Source organism: Macaca mulatta, chromosome 2 (genome assembly GCF_049350105.2).
Source record: "Macaca mulatta isolate MMU2019108-1 chromosome 2, T2T-MMU8v2.0, whole genome shotgun sequence".
In the NCBI taxonomy this organism is placed as follows: Eukaryota; Metazoa; Chordata; class Mammalia; order Primates; family Cercopithecidae; genus Macaca; species Macaca mulatta.
The window spans coordinates 115,116,777-115,137,201 of NC_133407.1; the positions used below are offsets into that span (position 1 = coordinate 115,116,777).

The following is a 20,425-nucleotide window of genomic DNA, read 5'->3' on the forward strand; positions in this document are numbered from 1 at the left end:
CTGGCCTGTTTTTGTTTACTTTGAGAGCTAAGGATAGTTTTTACATTTTTAAAGGGTTATAAAAAACATACAAAGAATATGTGGCAGAGACTCTATGTGGCCAAGAAAGCCTAAAATATTTGCTGTGTGTCCTTTTACGGAAAATGTTTGCTGACCCTTGGTTTAATCTTCTGTCCCTCCCTAACCTTTTATTTTCGGTTTTAAGCTTTGTCTGTAAAGCCAAATAAGTGATGTAGTTTGCTCCAAGTTATATTCTCAGTCTGGCTAGAGCTTTGAGTCTCATTAAGACTTGACTCCCCAGGAAAATGAAGTTGATTGCTTCTCCTCCTTTATAATCTGACCAGATTATGCTCCAAGAAGAACCAAGTGGCAGGAGCCTGGCTCAGGAGCCTCAGAGTGAGGGCTTCCACATGTGACACACTTTGAGAGGACAGCAGTGATTCTAGCTTGGGGAGAGCCTAGTGTTGATTTTATGGATCACTTCTAAGGACACTGGCTCTCATGATATCTTGGAAGCAGTTGAGTGATTTTGTCTCTCTAGTAAAACCCATAATCATATCTGATGTATATTCATGCAGTGGTAGTGTTTAATGCTAAATGCTATTTGTTACTCTGCATTGAGCTAAACCCCAGAAACTTTCAACTGTGGAAGTGAAGAATGAAGAGAGTATTTTTTCAGTGTGGTGGTAGTCATAAGTATGTGGTTGACTCTGCTCCCATTATGTGCTAGGAAGGATACCCTTGGTTGTTCTTGGTAGAGTTACCTCTTTCTTTTTCTTTTTCTTTTTTTTTTTTTTTTTTGAGATGGAGTTTCACTCTTCTTGCCCAGGCTGGAGTGCAGTAGCGCGATCTTGGCTCACTGCATCTTCCACCTCCCAGGTTCATACGATTCTCCTGCTTCAGCCTCCTAAGTAACTGGGACTACAGGCACGTGCCACCATGCCAGGCTAATTATTTTTGGATTTTTAGTAGAGATGGGGTTTCATCATGTTGGCCAGATTGGCCTTGAACTCTTGACCTCAGGTAATCCGCCCACCTTGGCCTCCCAAGTGCTGGGATTACAGGCGTGAGCCACTGTGCTGAACCTAGAGTTACCTCTTTTTTTTTTTTTCCTTTTTTCTGAGACAGAGTTTCACTCTTGTTGCCCAGGCTGGAGTGCAACGGTGTGATCCTGCACTGCAACCTCCGCCTCCCAGGTTCAAGTGATTCTCCTGCCTCAGCCTCCCAAATAGCTAGGATTACAGGCGTGTGCCACCACACCCAGCTAATTTTTGTATTTTTAGTAGAGATGGGGTTTTGCCATGTTGGCCAGGCTGGTCTTGAACTCCTGACCTCAAGTGATCCACCTGCCTTGGCCTCCCAAAGTGCTGGGATTATAAGCTTGAGCCACTGTGCCCAGCCTAGAGTTACCTCTTACTAGTGCTAGGTTCTGGAGCTCCCATTGTCAGAAAGTTGTACAAGAGTATGAACCTATTGGGAACAATGTTCCCTCAATTCTGGGAGCCATCTGAACAAAATGTTTTCCATTTCAGCCAGAGCCTTTCCACCTTGGCTCTCATCGAGGAATTCCTTGGAAAACGAGAAGTACCCTGTCCACCTGGTGCCGAGGGGCAAGGAGCACAGAAGTGGGTTCGAAACATTAGCTACTTCCGTGAGTTCATTGTTGCGTTGTTCTTGAAGCCTTGGCAAGGTCTGCTTAAGGGTTTCCTTTCCTTCTCTCTCTTTTCTTTTTCTCCACTCCATCAAATGCATAGGAATATTTGTGATTAGCCAAGGAGCAGGGGAATACTAAGAGCCAGTCGTTGCGTACAGGGTACTGTACTAGGGGCTGGGGGATTGAGAGAGATGGGAGAGTATAGAGAAATAGAAGGCATAGGCCTTCTCTTCATCTGAGATATGACAATTCAAGAACAATTGAGTGCCCTAACTGGGGTTCTAAGGAGGATAGAATCACTCTGGTGAGGATGATTGGCCAAGGTGTCTCAAAAATGGGGAGGATTTGAATATACAGGGCTATTGTTGCCTGAGGATCATTCCAGGCTGAAAGATCAGAGTGAACACAAGCCTAGATCATGCATTCTCTGTGGGGGAGGTAATACTTTAAAGGGCTGAACTTTTTTTTTTGAGCAGAGGGTGGAAATCTTAACTTTTAAAATGTGTAAGTCACAGATATACATACAGTACATAAACAGATATACAGTATATCTGTGGTATTAAATTTCATGGAGGACATAGTGTCATTGGGGAAAAAAAATCATTCCTTAGTGGGGTGGTAATGAAAAAAAAGTTGAGAAATACAGACCTCAGCACTGCTGACATTTGGGCCAGATAATTCTTTGTTTTAAGGGGCTGTCCTGTATATTATAGGACATTTAGTAGCATCCCTGGTTTCTACTCAGTAGATGGCAGTAGTGACAACCAAAATATCTCCAGACATTGCCAGATGTCCTGTGGGGAGTGGGAGTGTGGAGAAATCGCCCTCATTCCACTGCCCTAATGGAAGGATTTAGAGAGCTGGAAGTTCAGGGAGTAGCAGGAAGACCCCCAGCACAAGGTGTGGCTCAGAGCTTGCCCTATAACTCAGTGGTGAGCTGTGCTTGGAAACTGTTGGAACTCAGGTTGGAAAGGTAGGTTTGGGTCCTGACATAGAACCCCAGTACCAAGCAATTAAACTGTTGCTACCTACAACAGTAGTAATTCAGTTTTCCAGGTGGTATTTCATGCCCTTAGTTTTGCTGTTTACTCAAGATGATAAGTGTTACCCTTACTATTTATGTTTCTTAACTGAAGTTTTTTTTTTTGTTTTTTTTTTTGGGAGACAAAGTCTCACTCTGTTGCCAGGCTGGAGTGCAGTGGCACGATCTCAGCTCATTGCAGCCTCCGTCTCCCAGATTCAAGCGACTCTCCTGCCTCAGCCTCCCAAGTACTGGGACTACAGGCACAGGCCACCACGCCCAGCTAATTTTTGTATTTTTAGTAGAGACGGGGTTTCACCATGTTGGCCAGGATGGTCTCGTGATCTGCACACCTTGGCCTCCCAAAGTGCTGGGATTACAGGCGTGAGCCAGTGCATCCGGCCCTAAAGGCTATTTTTTCTCCCTCTTTTGAGCTTCCCACCTTTCATTCATGTGTTTCATCCTACTGTTCCAGATGTATTTCCTTTATGTCTCCTTACAGCAAGTTCTTAGCCTCAGGAGCTTGTTAAAAATGCAGATTCCTAGTGGAGGAACATAATCCATATCAAAACACAATCTCTTAGTCCTTCTGCACTCACCAGGACTCACAAGACTGAGGCAGAGAGGTCACCTTGAGCCAGTATTTTCCAAATTCCCTAGGTGATTACTATACACTCTGAAGTCTAGGATTCTTGGCTTTAGAATTGACCTAAGAACTAAAGGGGAGAAATGTAGTTTATAATCCATGGTGCACCTGAGAATCACCTGGGGATATTTTCAAATTGTAGATGCCTGGGCCTTACTTACTATAGGCCCATGATATGTCCAAGGGGTGAGATCTGAGCACTGTTGTGTTTCTGTTTGTTTTGCTCTTTAAAAGACATTGCCCAGTGATTTTGCTGTGTATCCTTGCTCTAATATATCCACTTCTTATGGTTTTCCTTCCTCCTAGGGCTAGATGGTAGCACCCCTGCCTTTGAGAGGGAGCGGCTCATTAATCAGTTCAATGATCCCAGCAACCTCACCACCTGGCTGTTCCTTCTTTCTACAAGGTGAGTGGATCCCAAGAGGTGAGGTCAAAGGAATCTGTACAGGCTGTTGGCCACCTGGGCTGGTACCCCAAAACTCCAAGTTCCCTCAGAAGAGATCAGCTTAGATTTGTAATTGTTTTTGGGGTCAGAGAGGGGACTTCAAAAGGAAATTAGGTTAGCAGGGCAGTCATGATGGTATCATAAAATTTTTTGAGACCTTCATTAACAATGGTTGTGGCTCATGCCTGTAACCCCAGCACTTTGGGAGGCCAGGGTGGGAGGATTGCTTGAACCCAGGGGTTCAAGACCAGCCTGGGCAACGTACTAAGACCTTGTCTCTACAAAAAATCAAACAATTAGCTGAGTGTGGTGGCATGCGCCTGTGGTCCCAGCTGCTTGGGAGGCAGAGGCAGGAGGATGGCTTGAATCTGAGAGGTTGAAGCTGCAGTGAGCTCTGATTGAGTCACTGCACTCCAGCCTGAGTGACAGAGTGAGACCCTGTCTCATTTTTGAAAAAAACAAACAACAGCAACAAAAAATACCCAAGGGTTTTAATTGGCTTTTCTCTCAGGAGTGTTATGAGGCTTAGATGATGTGGTGAATGTGAAAGTGCTTTAAAAAGGAGAAAGTGCAAGGTAACTGTAAAAGGCTGATGGCATTGTCTCATGCCAAGCAGCTTGAAGGCTGTGCTGCCTTCTGCCATCATAATGCCCTTGGCAGGCTGTGAGCCAGTCACTCTTCTAAGCTGTTGGACTAAAAATAGTGGAAACATCTGTGTGCAGAAGTTTCCCCTCACCAAGGAACATCACTCCAAGGCCAGGATGTGGGGGCCTTACTTGGTACAGAGAAGAGGAGAGTAAGTTTTCTTTCTGAGCTGGTAGACACTTTCATGTTGGATTTCAGGGCACAATTTTCAGTGCTTGAGGAATGTACTGTTTATCAGCAGGACAGCAAAATTCTTGAGTATGTTGTGCTTAGGGCTTAGGACAGAGTAATATTGGGGTAGAAGTCACAGAAGGCAAAACTGATTTGAAAACCTTTTTTAAGACTAAAGATTCTGTGATTGTTGGCTTGTCTTTTAAAGGGCCGGATGCTTGGGTGTGAATCTGATTGGTGCCAACCGAGTGGTGGTGTTTGATGCTTCCTGGAACCCTTGCCATGACGCCCAGGCAGTATGTCGGGTATACCGTTATGGCCAGAAAAAGCCCTGTTACATCTATCGCCTTGTGGCTGATTACACTCTAGAAAAGAAGATCTATGACCGTCAGATTTCCAAGCAGGGCATGTCAGGTGGGCCATCTTCCAGACTTCAGAGAGGCACATCTATACAGCCTTTTAGTATCAAGGGTGGGAGAGGAGGAGCAGGATATGGGAACACAGGCAGGCTTCGAGAAAGCCATCATTTCCTCCTATCTCATTCTGATTCACATTGCTTAAAAGGTAATTGACCTCAACTTGTTGAAGGTGAGTTTAATGATAACAAACCAAGCTCGTTATACAAGTTCTCCCCTTATATGATGTTTCCAGTGTCACCAGGACCTCAGACCTAGTCTTTGACTTTCAGATATGGGATGACTTTTCATTATTAGTGACAGTTATGCTACTTCTCTCTGTTGACCTTTACAGTTTTTAATGCGGTGTGCTGACTTTCTCCATGTTTTTATCCTTCTAGATCGGGTGGTGGATGATCTAAATCCAATGCTGAACTTTACCCGGAAAGAGGTAGAAAACCTACTGCACTTTGTTGAGAAGGAGCCAGCTCCCCAAGTTTCCTTGAACATAAAGGGGATCAAGGAGTCAGTCCTGCAACTGGCTTGTCTGAAGTACCCTCACCTCATCACCAAGGTAAGAACTTGGTATGCATGCAGTCCCCGGAGTGGGAATCTCTCTGTCAAGGGAGGCTTGTCTTGTAAGCTTGTTTTCTTCATCCAAGGTGATGTTTCATGCAGGTGACTTGGACTCAAGGGCTTCTTTTTCTTGCCCCACTCAGTCCCCCTCCCTTTCCCCAACCACTTACCCCCTTCCCTAATCTGGTCCTGGGAGTGCTAAGGTTAGCCATGTATAATAATTTGGCCAGTGTGAGTCTTCTTAGCAGAAAGAGAGGGGAAATTTCTAAAAATGTGGTTTGTTAATTATCTGAACTCCCCCATTCTTTTGATAGGGAAGGCAGGCTTTGATGTCTAAAGCTGGTCCTAGGTTAGAGCTATAAATTACACTCTTGACAGAAAGACAGTAAACCAGCCTGTGTATCTATGAGCAGTCTCTTCACTAGTGCTGGAGACAGCCAGCTCTTTTCTTGGTCTTAAAGTAAGGCTCATTATCCATCAGCCATATTGGTAACTAAATCAACATCCTCCTGTGTCCCCAGGAGCCTTTCGAGCATGAGTCATTGCTCCTGAACCGAAAGGATCACAAGCTAACCAAGGCTGAGAAAAAAGCAGCAAAGAAAAGCTATGAGGAAGACAAACGCACGTCAGTCCCCTATACCCGCCCATCGTATGCGCAGTATTACCCTGCCAGTGATCAGAGCCTGACCAGCATCCCTGCCTTCAGCCAGAGAAACTGGTGAGTTGATGCTTCCTGGAACCCTTGCCATGATGCCCAGGTGGTATGTTGGGTATACCGTTATGGCCAGAAAGGGGAGGGTCTCCTGCTGGGCCAGGCACAAACACCTTTCAACTTGTTCATATTTTAAACAAAAGCAGAGCCTACAACTTGTTCCTTGACTGCTGTGAATTAACAGGCTCTGCTCTAGGGTAGGTGTGAAAGTAGTTTAGCAGCCCTGGTGTTTTGAATGGTTCTGGTTTTGACTGCCCTAGCTGGAAAAGTGAGCTGCTGGCCCATGACCCAGGAGAGTCCTTCTGGACACCTGGATAGGAGTCGGGGATAAAACTTCCCAAAAAGAGGCCCAGCCATTCCACACAGGTGCATCTTACCCCTAGCACCTTAGTTCTAGGCCTCACTTAGCAGTGATGTTCAAGGATAAAGGATCTGTTCTCTCAGATTACAGTCAGGGAATCCTGCTGCTCCTAAGGGGATTCATTCTATGTCTGTGCCATGATCTGGAACCAAAAAATCTCTTTTTTGAGTACAACATCTAGACTTGTTCAGAATATTAACAGAATAGAAGCCAACTGCTAAGCAGAGAGAGAGGCTCCTTGTAAGATATTACAGAACAGTTATCTAGGTTTAATTTTTTTTTTTTAATTTCAAAACAGTGCCTCACAGCTCTCACCCTCCACTTACTGATCAGATCTGCTACCTGATTCAGTAGCTTGCATTTTTAATTATTTGATTATCTTGAATTAAAAATAATTATTTGATGTGAACAGATTTAAATTTTCTTTCTTTTTTGCGACAGGGTGTTACTCTGTTGTTAGGCTGGAGTGCAGGGGTGCGATCACAGCTCCCTGCAGCCTCGACCTGCTGGGCTCAAGTGATCCTAACACCTCAGCCTCCCAAGTAGCTGGGACTACAGGTGTGCATCACTATGCCTGGCTAATTAAAAAAATTTTTTTGGCTGGGCGCAGTGGCTCACGCCTATAATCTCAGCACTTTGGGAGGCCGAGGCGGGCAGATCATCTGAGGTCGGGAGTTCAAGATCAGCTTGACCAACACGGAGAAACCCCCATCTCTACTAAAAATACAAAAATTAGCTGGGTGTGGTACCGTGTGCCTGTAATCCCAGCTACTTGGGAGGCTGAGGCAGGAGAATTGCTTGAACCTGGGAGGTAGAGGTTGTGGTGAGCCAAGATCGTGCCATTGCACTTTGGCCTGGGCAACAAGAGCGAAACTCTGTCTCAAAAAAAAAAAAAAAAAAAAAATTGGCCGGGCGCAGTGGCTCAAGCCTGTAATCCCAGCACTTTGGGAGGCCGAGGCGGGCGGATCACAAGGTCAGGAGATCGAGACCACAGTGAAACCCCGTCTCTACTAAAAATACAAAAAATTAGCCGGGCGCGGTGGCAGGCGCCTGTAGTCCCAGCTACTCAGGAGGCTGAGGCAGGAGAATGGCGAGAACCCGGGAGGCGGAGCTTGCAGTGAGCCGAGATCGCGCCACTGCACTCCAGCCTGGGCAACAGCGTGAGACTCCGTCTCCAAAAAAAAAAAAAAAAAAAAAATTTTCTTTTAGTCGAGATGAGGTCTCACTGTGTTGCTCAGACTGGTCTAGAACTCCTGGGCTCAAGTGATCCTTCCATATCAGCCTCCCAAAATGTCATAATTACAGGCATGAGCCACCATGCCCAGCCTAAAATTTTTTTTCCTTATTAAGATTCTCATGTTAAAAACAAACAAGCTGCAGCTCCCAGCATGATCGATGCAGAAGTCAGGTGATTTCTGCATTTCCAACTGAGGTACCTGGTTCGTCTCATTGGAACTGGTTAGACAGTGGGTGCAGCCCACAGAGGGTGAGCCAAAGCAGGGCAGGGCATCGCGTCACCTGGGAAGCACAAGGGGTCTGGGGATTTCCCTTTCCTAGCCAAGGGAAGCCGTGATGGACTGTACCTGGAAAATTGGTACACTGCCACCCAAATACTGCGCTTTTCCAATGGTCTTAGCAAACGGCACACCAGGAGATTATACCCCGTGCATGGCTCAGTGGGTCCCACGCCCATGGAGCCTTGCTCACTGCTAGTGCAGCACTCCAAGATCGAACTGCAAGGTGGCAGCCTGGCTTGGGGAGGGATGTCCACCATTGCTGAGGCTTGAATGGGTAAACAAGCAGTCCGGAAGCTGCAGCTGGGTGGAGCCCACCACAGCTCAACCAGGCTTGCCTGCCTCTGTAGATTTCACCTCTGGGGGCAGGGCATAGCTGAATAAAAGGCAGCAGAAACTTCTGCAGACTTAAATGTCCCTGTCAGACAGCTCTGAAGAGAGCAGTGGTTCTCCCAGCACAATGTTTGAGCTCTGAGAATGGACAGTCTGCCTCCTCAAGAAGGTCCCTGACCCCCGTATAGCCTAACTGGGAGACACTTCCCAGTAGGGGCTGACTGACACTCATACAGCCAGGTGCCCCTTTGAGACGAAGCCTCCAGAGGAAGGTTCAGGCAGCAATATTTGCTGTTCTGCAGCCTCCGCTGGTGATACCAAGGCACACAGGGTCCGGAGTGGACCTCCAGCAAACTCTAACAGACCTGCAGCTGAGGGACCTGACTGTTAGAAGGAAAACTAACAAACAGAAAGGAATAGCATCAACATGAACAAAAAGGTCATCTACACCAAAACCCCATCTGTACGTCACCAGCATCAAAGACCAAATGTAGATAAAACCACAAAGATGGGAAGAAACCAGAGCAGAAAAGCTGAAAATTCTAAAAACCAGAGCACCTCTTCTCCTCCAAAGGATCACAGCTCCTTGCCAGCAACAGAACAAAGCTGGACAGAGAATGACTTTGGCAAGTTGACAGAAGCAGGCTTCTGAAGGTCGGTAATAACAAACTTCTCTGAGCTAAAGGAGGATGTTCAAATGCATTGCAAGGAAGCTGAAAACCTCGAAAAAAGATGAGACAAATGGCTAACTAGAATGAACAGTGTAGAGAAGACCTTAAATGACCTGATGGAGCTGAAAACTGTGGCATGAGAACTATGTGACGCATGCACAAGCTTCAGTAGCCGATTTGATCAACTGGAAGAAAGGGCATCAGTGATTGAAGATCAAATGAGTGAAATGAAGTGAGAAAAGTTTAGAGAAAAAAGAGTAAAAAGAAACGAACAAAGCCTCCAAGAAATATGGGACTATGTGAAAAGACCAAATCTACGCTTGATTGGTGTACCTGAAAGTGACAGGGAGAATAGAACCAAGCTGGAAAACACTCTTTAGGATATTATCCAGTAGAACTTCCCCAACCTAGCAAAGCAGGCCAACATTCAAATTCAGGAAATACAGAGAACACCACAAAGATACTCTTCGAGAAGAGCAACCCCAAGACACATAATTGTCAGATTCACCAAGGTTGAAAGGAAGGAAAAAATGTTAAGGGCAGCCGGAGAGAAAGGTCGGGTTACCCATAAAGGGAAGCCCGTCAGACTAACGGTGGATCTCTCGGCAGAAACTCCAGTAATTGGAGACCAGCCTTGGCAACATAGTGGGACCCAATCTCAAAAGAGAAAGTCACTCTCTTTCAAAACTTTCAGACTTTACTTCTGTCATTTCCCAAGATAGTATTGCTCAGGAATGGTCTCTTCTCTTTTCCTCCACCGGCGTCCCCCTCTTCCCCCCCCCCCTTTTTTGGGCTTTTCTGTGTAACATCAGGAATGGACTAAATCTGAGCCCAGTGAGAAAAGCCACATGGAGAGATGTGACAAATGGTCCAGGCTGGCTATAAGGAGATGTCAGCTTTGTTTCTGGCTTAGTTCTGGCCCTATGGGGGCACCAGCTTCTCACAGCATTTGATGAGTTCATGATCCTGCTGAGTTTTTTTTTGTCCACATGGGTACATGTGAGGAACACTTCTTACCCAAATTCTTAGTCTTAGTGCCTGCAGGGTATGAGGCTTGGGCTGGGTTTCTGTTACATTGATACCTGACCAGGGCCTCTAACTCCTGCCAAACCATCCTAGGAAGACATTGGGGAAACAGGCCAGATAGTACAGGTCTGGGGCCCATCTGGGAAGTTGGAGGTCCACAGGGACAAAGGGCTGACCAAAGGGGCCTTTAAAAACCTAAGAGCAATGTGATTGAGGAGTCATGCAGACCAGCTCCAACAGCAGAGTGGTATAAAAGTGTTATTTTATGTGCCAGTCTTCAGTCAGATGAGGAAGAATGTATCAGTCCAAGGGTTTCCACACCCCCCTGCCTCCGCCCCAGGCCCAAAGACAAAAGATGCAGACTTAAGAAAGCTTGTAGACAGGGACTTTTCAAAAATCTTAAATCAGTAGAAGCCTGGCTTTTGTACACAGTGCTTTGGCAGCTGCTGCTTTTGTTGTCATGACTGGAGGGGCACTTTGAGGGTTGGTCCAGGCTGGAGCTAGGATGAACTCAATGAAAAGTAATGCAGAAGAGAGAGAGAGGTGTCTGTATTACTTATTGAGACTCAAGGTTTCAGAGAGAAAGTAAAGATGTTTAAAGTTGGGACACTATTTTTTAGGATCACCTAAACATGTGTCATTACATGGCCCATTTTCCATGGGTGAATGGGGAAAATTCTGCCCATCTCAACTTAACATACGCCGTGGTCAGGAGAACTTTTCCTGCCTTATTGCATCTTGACAGCTTCCTGGCTTCCCTTTAGGGACTAACTCCTAGTGTAGATAGTCCAGGTTCTAGAGGAGCAAATACTGTCTTGCGTGTCCAGAAAATATTATTCCACCAACATCTGATTATCCTTAGACTTTGACAGATTTTATCCCTCTGCCTCTTTTGCTACAATTGAGTCCTGCCTTCTAGTCTCCTTTTGAATTAACCAGACCCTGCAGATTCTTCTGATCCTTCTCTGAGCAGCAACTGATGGTGTAGAATGGGACAGCCTAGAGAGGCTCTGTAGCCTTTGGAGAAAGGTAAGAGTTGTTCTGGCAAACTCTTTTAGTGTCCTTGTCTTTCTCTTACAGGCAGCCAACTTTGAAGGGTGATGAAAAGCCTGTGGCCAGTGTTCGTCCTGTACAGTCCACCCCCATCCCCATGATGCCCCGGCATGTCCCACTGGGAGGCAGCGTAAGCTCTGCCTCCAGCACAAATCCATCCATGAACTTTCCGATCAACTACTTGCAGCGTGCAGGAGTCCTTGTGCAGAAGGTGGTCACCACAACAGGTGGGAACTCCTGGGTTCTGTGGCAGAGCTGCTGTCCCTTTTAAAATTACTTTGTTCATTTAGGAAGTATCTTATTAAACACCTTTTGTATTTTTGACCTTACTACACTTGGCACTGTTGATAAAAAATAGGGAAGACAACAGTCCCTGGTCTTGAGGAATTTGGATTCTAGTGAAATATCTTGAGAATAACAACACAGAACTGGGTTTTCTTGGATTTGGTGGGTGAGATAGACTCTGAGCGCTGCAGGAATTGTGGAAATGTCACTGGAACACAGGGTCGGTCTCAGGTTCTTACAGAGCTGTGAATATGCTGAACCCTGCCTGACTGTAGAGCCATCTGGGTTTAAAAGACAGCTGTCAACCTTTGTACATAATTAGAAGACCTGAATTGTCACTTGCTCTACCTTTGCGAGTCTGATGTAAATTGAGCATGGTGGGCCAGTCAGCAGTGGTGGGAGGTAGCCAACCCATCCACTCCAGGAGCTTGTTCTGTAATTCAGTATGATTAAGATGGAAAACATTTTGTGATCCTGTTTTTTATCTTGTTATTTGGAAATATTTGTTATATATAAATTATTATTATTATTACTTTTTTGAAGATGGAGTCTTGCTCTGTTGCTCAGGCTGGAGTGCACGATCTTGGCTCACTGCACTTCCAGGCTCAAGTGATTCTTCTGCCTCAGCTTCCCGAGTTGCTGGGATTACAGGCATGCACCACCATGCCCAGTGAACTTTTTTGTATTTTGGTAGAGATGGGGTTTCACCATATTGTCCAGGGTGGTTTCAAACTCCTGAGCTCAAGCAGTTCACCCGCCGTGGCCTCTCAAAGTGCTGTGATTACAGGTGTGAGCCACTGCACCCGGCCAATATATAAATTTTAATGAAAAGATCTTAACTGATTTTTCTAAGTAAAAAATTTGAAACGAGTGAAAAAGAGAGCCCCTTGTAATCCTATTATCTACTAATTCTTGAAAATACTGTTTCCCAGGTGTGGGGGTAATGCCAGCAAGGAAGAAGATTAGGCCATTTTTGGAGCCTAAAGTGATGTGGAGCAGATACGTGCAAATAGTTTAGGGAGGAGGAAAAAAATACACAGAAACAACCATCTGAACTAAAACATTTTTCACACCAAAAACTATGAATTTCTATTTAAATCAAGGGAAATTGATTACAAAGATAATCAGCTCAGATTTCTGGCGAGGTTCCTGTTTTCATAGTATTCTTTGTTTAGATAATTGTGAAAGATCCTGCTTGCTTTACCTTCCTTGGTTTTGGACCTATGCCCCACTGAGAGGCTGTAGGGAAACCAATGAAGAACTGGGGTAGATGTGGGACTTTGCAATTTCCCCCCCTCCTTCAGTCAGGCCCCGTGCAATCTAAATTTAAGATCTGTGTTTTTCCTAGATATTGTTATTCCTGGACTGAACAGCTCCACAGATGTACAGGCAAGAATTAATGCTGGTGAGAGCATCCACATCATCCGTGGGACAAAAGGTAAGAGCCTGACCAAGGACCTGTGCCCTGCCTTTGGTTGAAAGTGCTGGGCTGGGAAGAATAATAAATATGTATGACTTGAGCTAGACAGGGCATAGGAATCATCCCATTAGGATGTCACATTCGGGAACTGAATGAGAAAATAGCATTTGTAGGAGCTTAGGGGAGTTGGGTTGAGCCCATAGGATTATTAGTCAGTGGTTTAAAAGAAGGAAATTAAGGTCCCTACATTTCTCTTATCTTGCTGTCCTTTTTTTTTTTTTGAGACGGAGTCTCGCTCTATCGCCAGGCTGGAGTGCAGTGGCGCGATCTTGGCTCACTGCAACCTCCACCTCCCAGGTTCAAGCGATTCTTCAGCCTCAGCCTCCCAAGTAGCTGGGACTACAGGCACGTGCCACCACGCCCAGCTAATTTTTGTACTTTTTTTTTTTTTGTTTAGTAGAGACAGGGTTTCATTATGTTGGCCAGGATGGTCTCAATTTCTTGACCTCATGATCCGCCCACCTTGGCTTCCCAAAGTGCCGGGATTACAGGCGTGAGCCACCATACCCGGCCCTTACTGTCATTTTTATGAGAATCTTGGGATGGGACAAGTAGACACAAGGAGACCAAAATTGGAGGGAAAGAGCGGTGGAATGGGTTATAAGCCTACATATATTTACCCACTTGCTTGGAGCAGGGTGGGAGTCCCCTGATAGGAAATGTATTATGTGGATGAATTACACATGGGTTGCATGATAGAATTTTTGCATGTGGTAATTTGAAAAGTCCACATCTGCCTCTGTCTTCCTTACAGAGGGACATGAGATTGGTGGAATAAAAAAGCTGAGCTGAACAGTGTTGAGACACAATCTAAGTCTGTTTTTCCCCCTCTTTTCTGCACCCACATCTCCTAACCAAGCCTGTTTTACATATTAGCCTTTAAGCCCCATGATTGTGTGAGGCTCTTTGAGACTTTTTGTTCAGTAAAGAGATTTTGCCCTAGCTTCTATTGGATTAGAATACCTTTGAGGTTAGGGAAAAAGTGCCATGAAATACCCGGACTCACAGAAAACACCATTCCCAGCCTCCTTACTGGATTCTTCCTAGTCTAGATCCCAGCCCCCTTTACTGCTCTCTTCCTAGTGTATAGCAGGAGTCACCAAACTCTATGCCCCATGGGCCAAATCTAGCCTGCTACCTGTTGTAATATCTGCAAGATAAGAATGGGTTTTACATTTTTAATTGGTTGAAAAAAAATCAAAAGAGTAATATTTTGTGACATGTGAAATTATATGAATTTCACATTTCAGTGTCCATAAAAATTTATTGGAGAACAGTCATGCCAAGCTATTTTTGTGTTACAGCAGCAGAATTGACGAGTTTATGACTTATAAAGACTTTATGACTTATAAAGCTCTTATAAAACTATCTGGCTCTTGTTTTTGTTTTGTTTTGTTTTGTTTTGTTTTGTTTTTTGAGACGGAGTCTCGCTCTGTCATCCAGGCTGGAGTACAGTGGCGTGATCTCGGCTCACTGCATGCTCCGCCTCCCAGGTTCATGCCATTCTCCTGCCTCAACCTTTCGAGTAGCTGGGACTACAGGCGCCCACCACCACGCCCAGCTAATTTTTTGTATTTTTAGTAGAGACCGGGTTTCACCGTGTTAGCCAGGATGGTCTCAATCTCCTGACCTCGTGATCCTCCTGCCTCGGCCTCCCAAAGTGCTGGGATTACAGACGTGAGCCACCCTGCCTGGCCCAAAAACTATCTGGCTCTTGTAAAAAAGTTTGCCAACTCCCGGCCTAAAGGCAGCACTGACATTCAAGGAGGTTGATCAAATGACATACCCAAGGCTGAAGAGAAGATAGATTAGTGCCTTGTGGGAATAGAATGCAGGTCTTTCTTGAATTATTCCTACTAGGGGAGAGAGGATATTGAAGCAATAAGGTTCCTTCCTTCCAGATCAAGAGGAGGACCTGGGCCAGAGTGCCTGGGAACATAGGATGCCAACTTACTCTCTTTTGTAGTACCTTATTTATTTCTCCATTGCATTGAACCCTTCCTGATACTTTGTGGTGTAAGTCTCTGTCTCCCTCTAGAGACTAAGCTCCATGAGACAGGGACTTTTTCTGCCTTGTGCATTCTAGTGTCTAGAACAGTGCCTGGCACATGGTAGTCATGTAATCAATGTTTGTGAAATAAATGAATAATTATGAGTCCATAGCTCAGTCACCCCACTCCTTATTTCAGGGGTCTTGGGAGATGGTATAGCTAATTGCATAGCTATTTACAAGCCCATGGCGCATAGCCTGGAGTTTCCCAGGATTGGCTGTATTGAATGTCTGCTTCTAACTGTCTTCCTCATGTCTATTCTTAGGGACATACATCCGTACCAGTGATGGACGGATCTTTGCTGTCCGGGCAACTGGCAAACCAAAGGTTCCTGAAGATGGTCGGATGGCTGCCTCAGGTGTGATGGCTTTTACTTTCCATTTTACTTTTCAAACATTCGTTTGCTTTATTTTGGTTAGGTATTAACTTATTATGTGAACAGATAATATGTACATGGTTCACAATTCAGAATGTACACAAAGAGGTAAAGTGAAAAGTAAGGTTTTTTTTTTTTTTGGTTTTTTTTTTTTTTTTTTTGAGATGGAGTTTCGCTCTGTTGCCTAGGCTGGAGTACAATGGTGCAATCTCGGCTCACTGCAACCTCCGCCTCCCATGTTCAAGTGATTCTCCCGCCGCAGCCTCCTGCGTAGCTGCGATTACAGGAGCATGCCACCACACCCAGCTAATTTTTGTATTTTTAGTAGAGATGGGATTTCACCATGTTATCAGGCTGGTCTTGAACTCCTGACCCCGTGATCCGCCTGCCTCGGCCTCTCAAAGTGCTGGGATTACAGGCGTGAGCCACCACGCCGGGCCATAAGTTTTTCCTCCACCATGTTCGCAGCCATCCATTGCTCCTCCTTTTTTTTTTTTTTTTTTTTTTTTGAGACACAGTCTTGCTCTGTCACCCAGGCTGGAGTGCAGTAGCGCAATCTCAGCTCACTGCAACCTCCACCTCCCGGGTTCAAACGATTCTTCTGACTCAGCCTCCCAATTAGCTGGGATTACAGGTGCGTGCCACCACACCCAGCTAATTTTTGCATGTTTTGTAGAGATGGGGTTTCACCATGTTGCCCAGGCTGGTCTCTAACTCCTGACCTCAAGTGATCCACCCACCTCGGCCTTCCAAATTGCTGGTGTTAAGGTGTGAGCCACCTTGCCCAGCCAACTTTCTTTGTATTTTTAAAACAAATGCTAACATACCATAAAATACTATTTACTCCTTTTTTCACTTACCAGTAATAGTTTATTCCTTATCATTTCTTCTAGATATGTCTCCTTGAAGGTTCGCACAGGATGAGCTATAACACAATGTATTAACTAGTTCCCTGTCAACATACATTTTGATTATTATACTCCACCATCACTGACAGTGCTTTTTCAGAGGTGGTTATATCTATAGGATATGTTCCTTAAAGTGGGATTGCCAGGTCAAAGGGCGTATGTGTGGCACATGAACAGTGTTAAGAACTCTTGCCAAGTTCCCCTCAGTGGGAGTGGTTCTCATTGAATCCTCCCACCCCAAGCTAGAATTCTAGAGGGCTAGAATGCTCTTATTCCCTGCTTTGTATTATGGAAATTTCAAATTTTCATACATACAGAAAAGTTGAAAAATAGCACCATGAGCACCCATATATCCTGCACCTAGATTTAATGATTGTTGGTTTTCATAAACCTTCTTCTTTCTCTCCCTCCCTTTCTATTATTTGAGTCATTTGTAAGTTGAAGATATCATGTCATGTTTTTCATCATGTCATTTTATCTCTACTTCAACATACATCTGCTAAGATTAAAGATATTCTCTTCCTAGCCACAATATCATTATTACACTAAAGAAAGCTAACAGTTCCATAAAATTACCTAGTATTCCAAAATTGAGATTCCTATTTGTCCCAGTTGTCTTTCATAGCTATGGATTTTGTTTTGTTTTCAAATCAGAATGAAGTGCTTTTTAGCTTGATTTTCCTCTTTCTCCCACACTGATCACTGACTGTCTCTTACTGCCAGAAAAAGTTTGACTAGTTTTAAGAATGATCTCTTAGTGTTTCATATCCCTTATCTCATAGGATTTACTTTGGTATACTTTTACAGTTTGGGGAACTGGGATGCAGAAAAGTTACATGTCTTGTCATAGATAGACTTATTTCTGGGGTCAAAGAATTTCTTTCATTGTGACTGGAAAAGGTTGACTGGGTGATGTTGTTTAGACATCAAACTATTATAATTTTGGGGACTACAGGATAGGATTTTTTTTAATGGAGTTTTCTCCTCCACCCTTCTTCTCTCCCTGGCCACTCTGGTTCTCAGTTACCTACATTTTGTCCCCAGGTTCCCAGGGACCTTCTTGCGAGTCCACAAGCAACGGCAGACACAGTGCCTCATCACCCAAAGCCCCTGATCCTGAGGGGCTGGCCAGGCCCGTCTCTCCTGACAGCCCAGAGATCATCAGTGAGCTTCAGCAGTATGCAGATGTGGCTGCTGCCCGGGAATCCCATCAGAGCTCCCCAAGCGCCAGTGCCGCCCTGCCTGGCCCCCCGGCCCAACTTATGGACAGCAGTGCTGTTCCTGGGACAGCTCTCGGAACTGAGCCTCGACTAGGGGGTCATTGCCTCAGTAGTTCCCTCTTGGTGACTGGCCAGCCCTGTGGTGATAGGCACCCAGTGCTGGACTTAAGGGGCCACAAGCGAAAGTTGGCCACACCACCTGCTGCCCAGGAGTCATCCCGCCGGCGGTCCAGGAAGGGTCATCTGCCAGTCCCCGTGCAGCCGTATGAACACGGGTATCCAGTCTCTGGCGGGTTTGCCATGCCACCCGTCTCCTTAAACCATAACCTCACCACCCCCTTCACCTCCCAGGCTGGGGAGAACTCCCTGTTTATGGGCAGTACCCCCTCCTACTACCAGCTGTCCAATTTGCTGGCAGATGCCCGCCTGGTGTTTCCAGTGACTACTGACCCTCTGGTGCCAGCAGGCCCCGTCAGTTCCTCTTCCACGGCTACCTCAGTCACTGCCAGCAACCCCTCCTTCATGCTCAACCCTTCTGTGCCAGGGATACTACCCAGCTATTCACTCCCATTCTCGCAGCCACTCCTGTCCGAGCCGAGGATGTTTGCGCCTTTTCCTTCCCCTGTCTTGCCCAGCAACCTTTCGCGGGGCATGTCTATCTATCCAGGCTACATGTCCCCACATGCAGGCTACCCAGCTGGTGGCCTTCTACGGTCCCAGGTGCCTCCATTTGACTCTCATGAGGTCGCCGAGGTGGGGTTCAGCTCCAATGATGATGAGGATAAGGACGATGATGTGATAGAGGTCACTGGGAAATAGCTGGGGAGCCCCTCCCCACCTCACTTGGGGCCCCCAGCAGGTTGCCCACCAAGCTGGAAGGCAGTGATTTAGACTTTTTGAGAATAGGACACTTGGCAGGAGGGAAAAGGAAGAGGACAAAGGAGGGTGGTTGGCCAAAGTGGCAGAGCTCTGTTGCTGTTTAACAAAAGAGGCAAAAAAAAAAAGGTCCAACAGAGCAGCAATAGTGGGAAATCAGGGACCCAAAACAGGGATGGAGGGGCAGTGCAGCCTCTTTTCCTTCCTGCCTTGCTTATGCTGTCTGCTTGCTTACTCGCCCATCTGAGTGTAGAAGCGCACATCCCATTTCTGTTTTTGGGAACATTCTCTCCCAAGAGAGCTGCCTTACTAGGTGACTTAGCTTGGCCTGGGGAGGGGATTGAAGGGAGGGAGAATGAGTGAGAGAAGGAGGGTGGGTAGCAGGAGCAGACTGTGATCCCATGTGAAGTGGGGTCTTTTTAGGGGTTGGGAAGGAAGCTGACCAGGTATGTGTGTTTGTGAGTGTGTGGGTGTATGTTTATGTATGTATGTATGTATATGTATGGAACAGAGCAGGGGTGAAGGTGGGAGGGGAGGGAGGGAAGAACTAAGAGGGAAACTGAAAAATGAATTTATCTTTCTTTAAATGGAAGTCAGTTTGGTGGTTCATGGCACCTATTAGTGTGAACATCAGGGTGAGCCCAGAAGAGCCATGGAAATCACAAGTTTCCTTCTAGATGGGTGAAGAGAAGGCCCAGCTAACTCAAGTGTCTGGTTTTCAGAGCCACATTTGTGTGAGAATGTGGGGAAATTCATGAGAGAAAATGGGCATTACCAATCTATGTCTCTTAACCCCGGTGGCTATCTCTGAGCAGCTCTCCCTTTCCAGCGTGGAAGGTTGTTTGTGTGCAGAGGCTGGGAGGGAGAAGCACTGCAGTATGTGAATGAAAGGTCATAGAGTTGTGGCTGGAAAAGACATTTTTCACCAGGGTGGAACTGAGCCTCCAGCTGCCTATCCTGGTAGTCTTTCCTGTTTCTTTCCTTCCCCTTTAGAGAGCTCCATGTTAATTTATTTCTTATGGGCAATTATTTATTACTTGGACTTTTCATGTGTCTTGTTTATTTGGGGGTGGGGTGGGGGGAGGTTAGGGGTAAGGAGGATAGGAGATAGAAAGGGAAGTTTTAAGATATCCCAGACCCTATAGCTACTGGTGAAAAACAATCCTGGATGGATGGTAAATTGACCAGGGAAAGAGTTAGGTTTGACCAAGGTTTGGATTAAACAACTATATTTTTGAGAGATGGCTTTTCAGGAAGATCAGGGAATCCTGAGACTGGATAGTTAGTGGAGGGTGGGACTCATTCCACAGAAATTGAAAGTTGTGATCATAGAGTTTGCAATTGGAAAGTAAGAGACCCCAGATTTGGAGCTATATCCTCCTGGGATGACCTTAGAGGCTGGCTGTCTATGCCAAATAGTGAAGCTGTGGATAGGTGGTTGCTGGGTTGAGGGATTATTGATTTCTTGTTAGGAAATGTCTTCAGGTAGTCCATGTAGGCCTGGTGTCTGCTGCCTCCATATTTGAAGGAACATGGAGGAGCCCTTTCTCTGTAGGAGCCCTAAGTCTGGGTTTTACCTTAACGCGCCAGTCATTCTGGGTCTCCCATTATTGCCATTGCCAGGGGAGGGTCGTCTAGTCCTTAAGCATAAACACTGGCTGTCTTCCTATTGGTGTCCCTGCCCCCTCTGTATCCACCACCCCAAGACTTTGCCAGACGGTTCTTTATGATGAACAAACTTTGGCTTTAGAGCTTTACCACTTACCCATGGCTCCCTCCTTACTGGGCAGGTGCTGTACCTGCCTCTTCCCAGCCCAGAAGGCAGCTTAGTCAGGTTATCCCAGTAGTAGCTCCTGCAGTTCTTCTGACCAGCCCATTTCCATCTTTGGAGGGCCTTAGCAGACTCTGGGGTATTGTCCTCAGAGAAGAGACAAGGACATGATGGATGGGATGCATGTGTATATGTGTGTTTGTCTGCTGTCCAATAACACCAAAAGTGGAACTTA

General features: G+C 45.8%; 1 protein-coding gene across 10 annotated transcripts in view; it reads left to right on the forward strand.

The window, feature by feature from the left end:
• RAD54L2 (RAD54 like 2) overlaps positions 1-20,425 on the forward strand; it is a 127,827-nt gene extending 107,402 nt beyond the window's left edge. For 6 of the 10 annotated variants that reach the window (XM_077992963.1, XM_028844184.2, XM_077992962.1 and 3 more), the window contains 9 exons: positions 1,533-1,651; positions 3,628-3,727; positions 4,791-4,996; positions 5,379-5,551; positions 6,075-6,271; positions 11,251-11,450; positions 12,857-12,946; positions 15,305-15,397; positions 17,368-20,425. In XM_077992963.1, coding sequence (XP_077849089.1) covers positions 1,533-1,651; positions 3,628-3,727; positions 4,791-4,996; positions 5,379-5,551; positions 6,075-6,271; positions 11,251-11,450; positions 12,857-12,946; positions 15,305-15,397; positions 17,368-18,362 — 2,173 coding nt within the window. In that variant the 3' untranslated portion in view covers positions 18,363-20,425. The remainder of the gene's footprint in view (positions 1-1,532; positions 1,652-3,627; positions 3,728-4,790; positions 4,997-5,378; positions 5,552-6,074; positions 6,272-11,250; positions 11,451-12,856; positions 12,947-15,304; positions 15,398-17,367) is intronic. The other 4 variants (XM_077992965.1, XM_028844186.2, XM_077992961.1 and 1 more) reach the window with 2 other exon arrangements.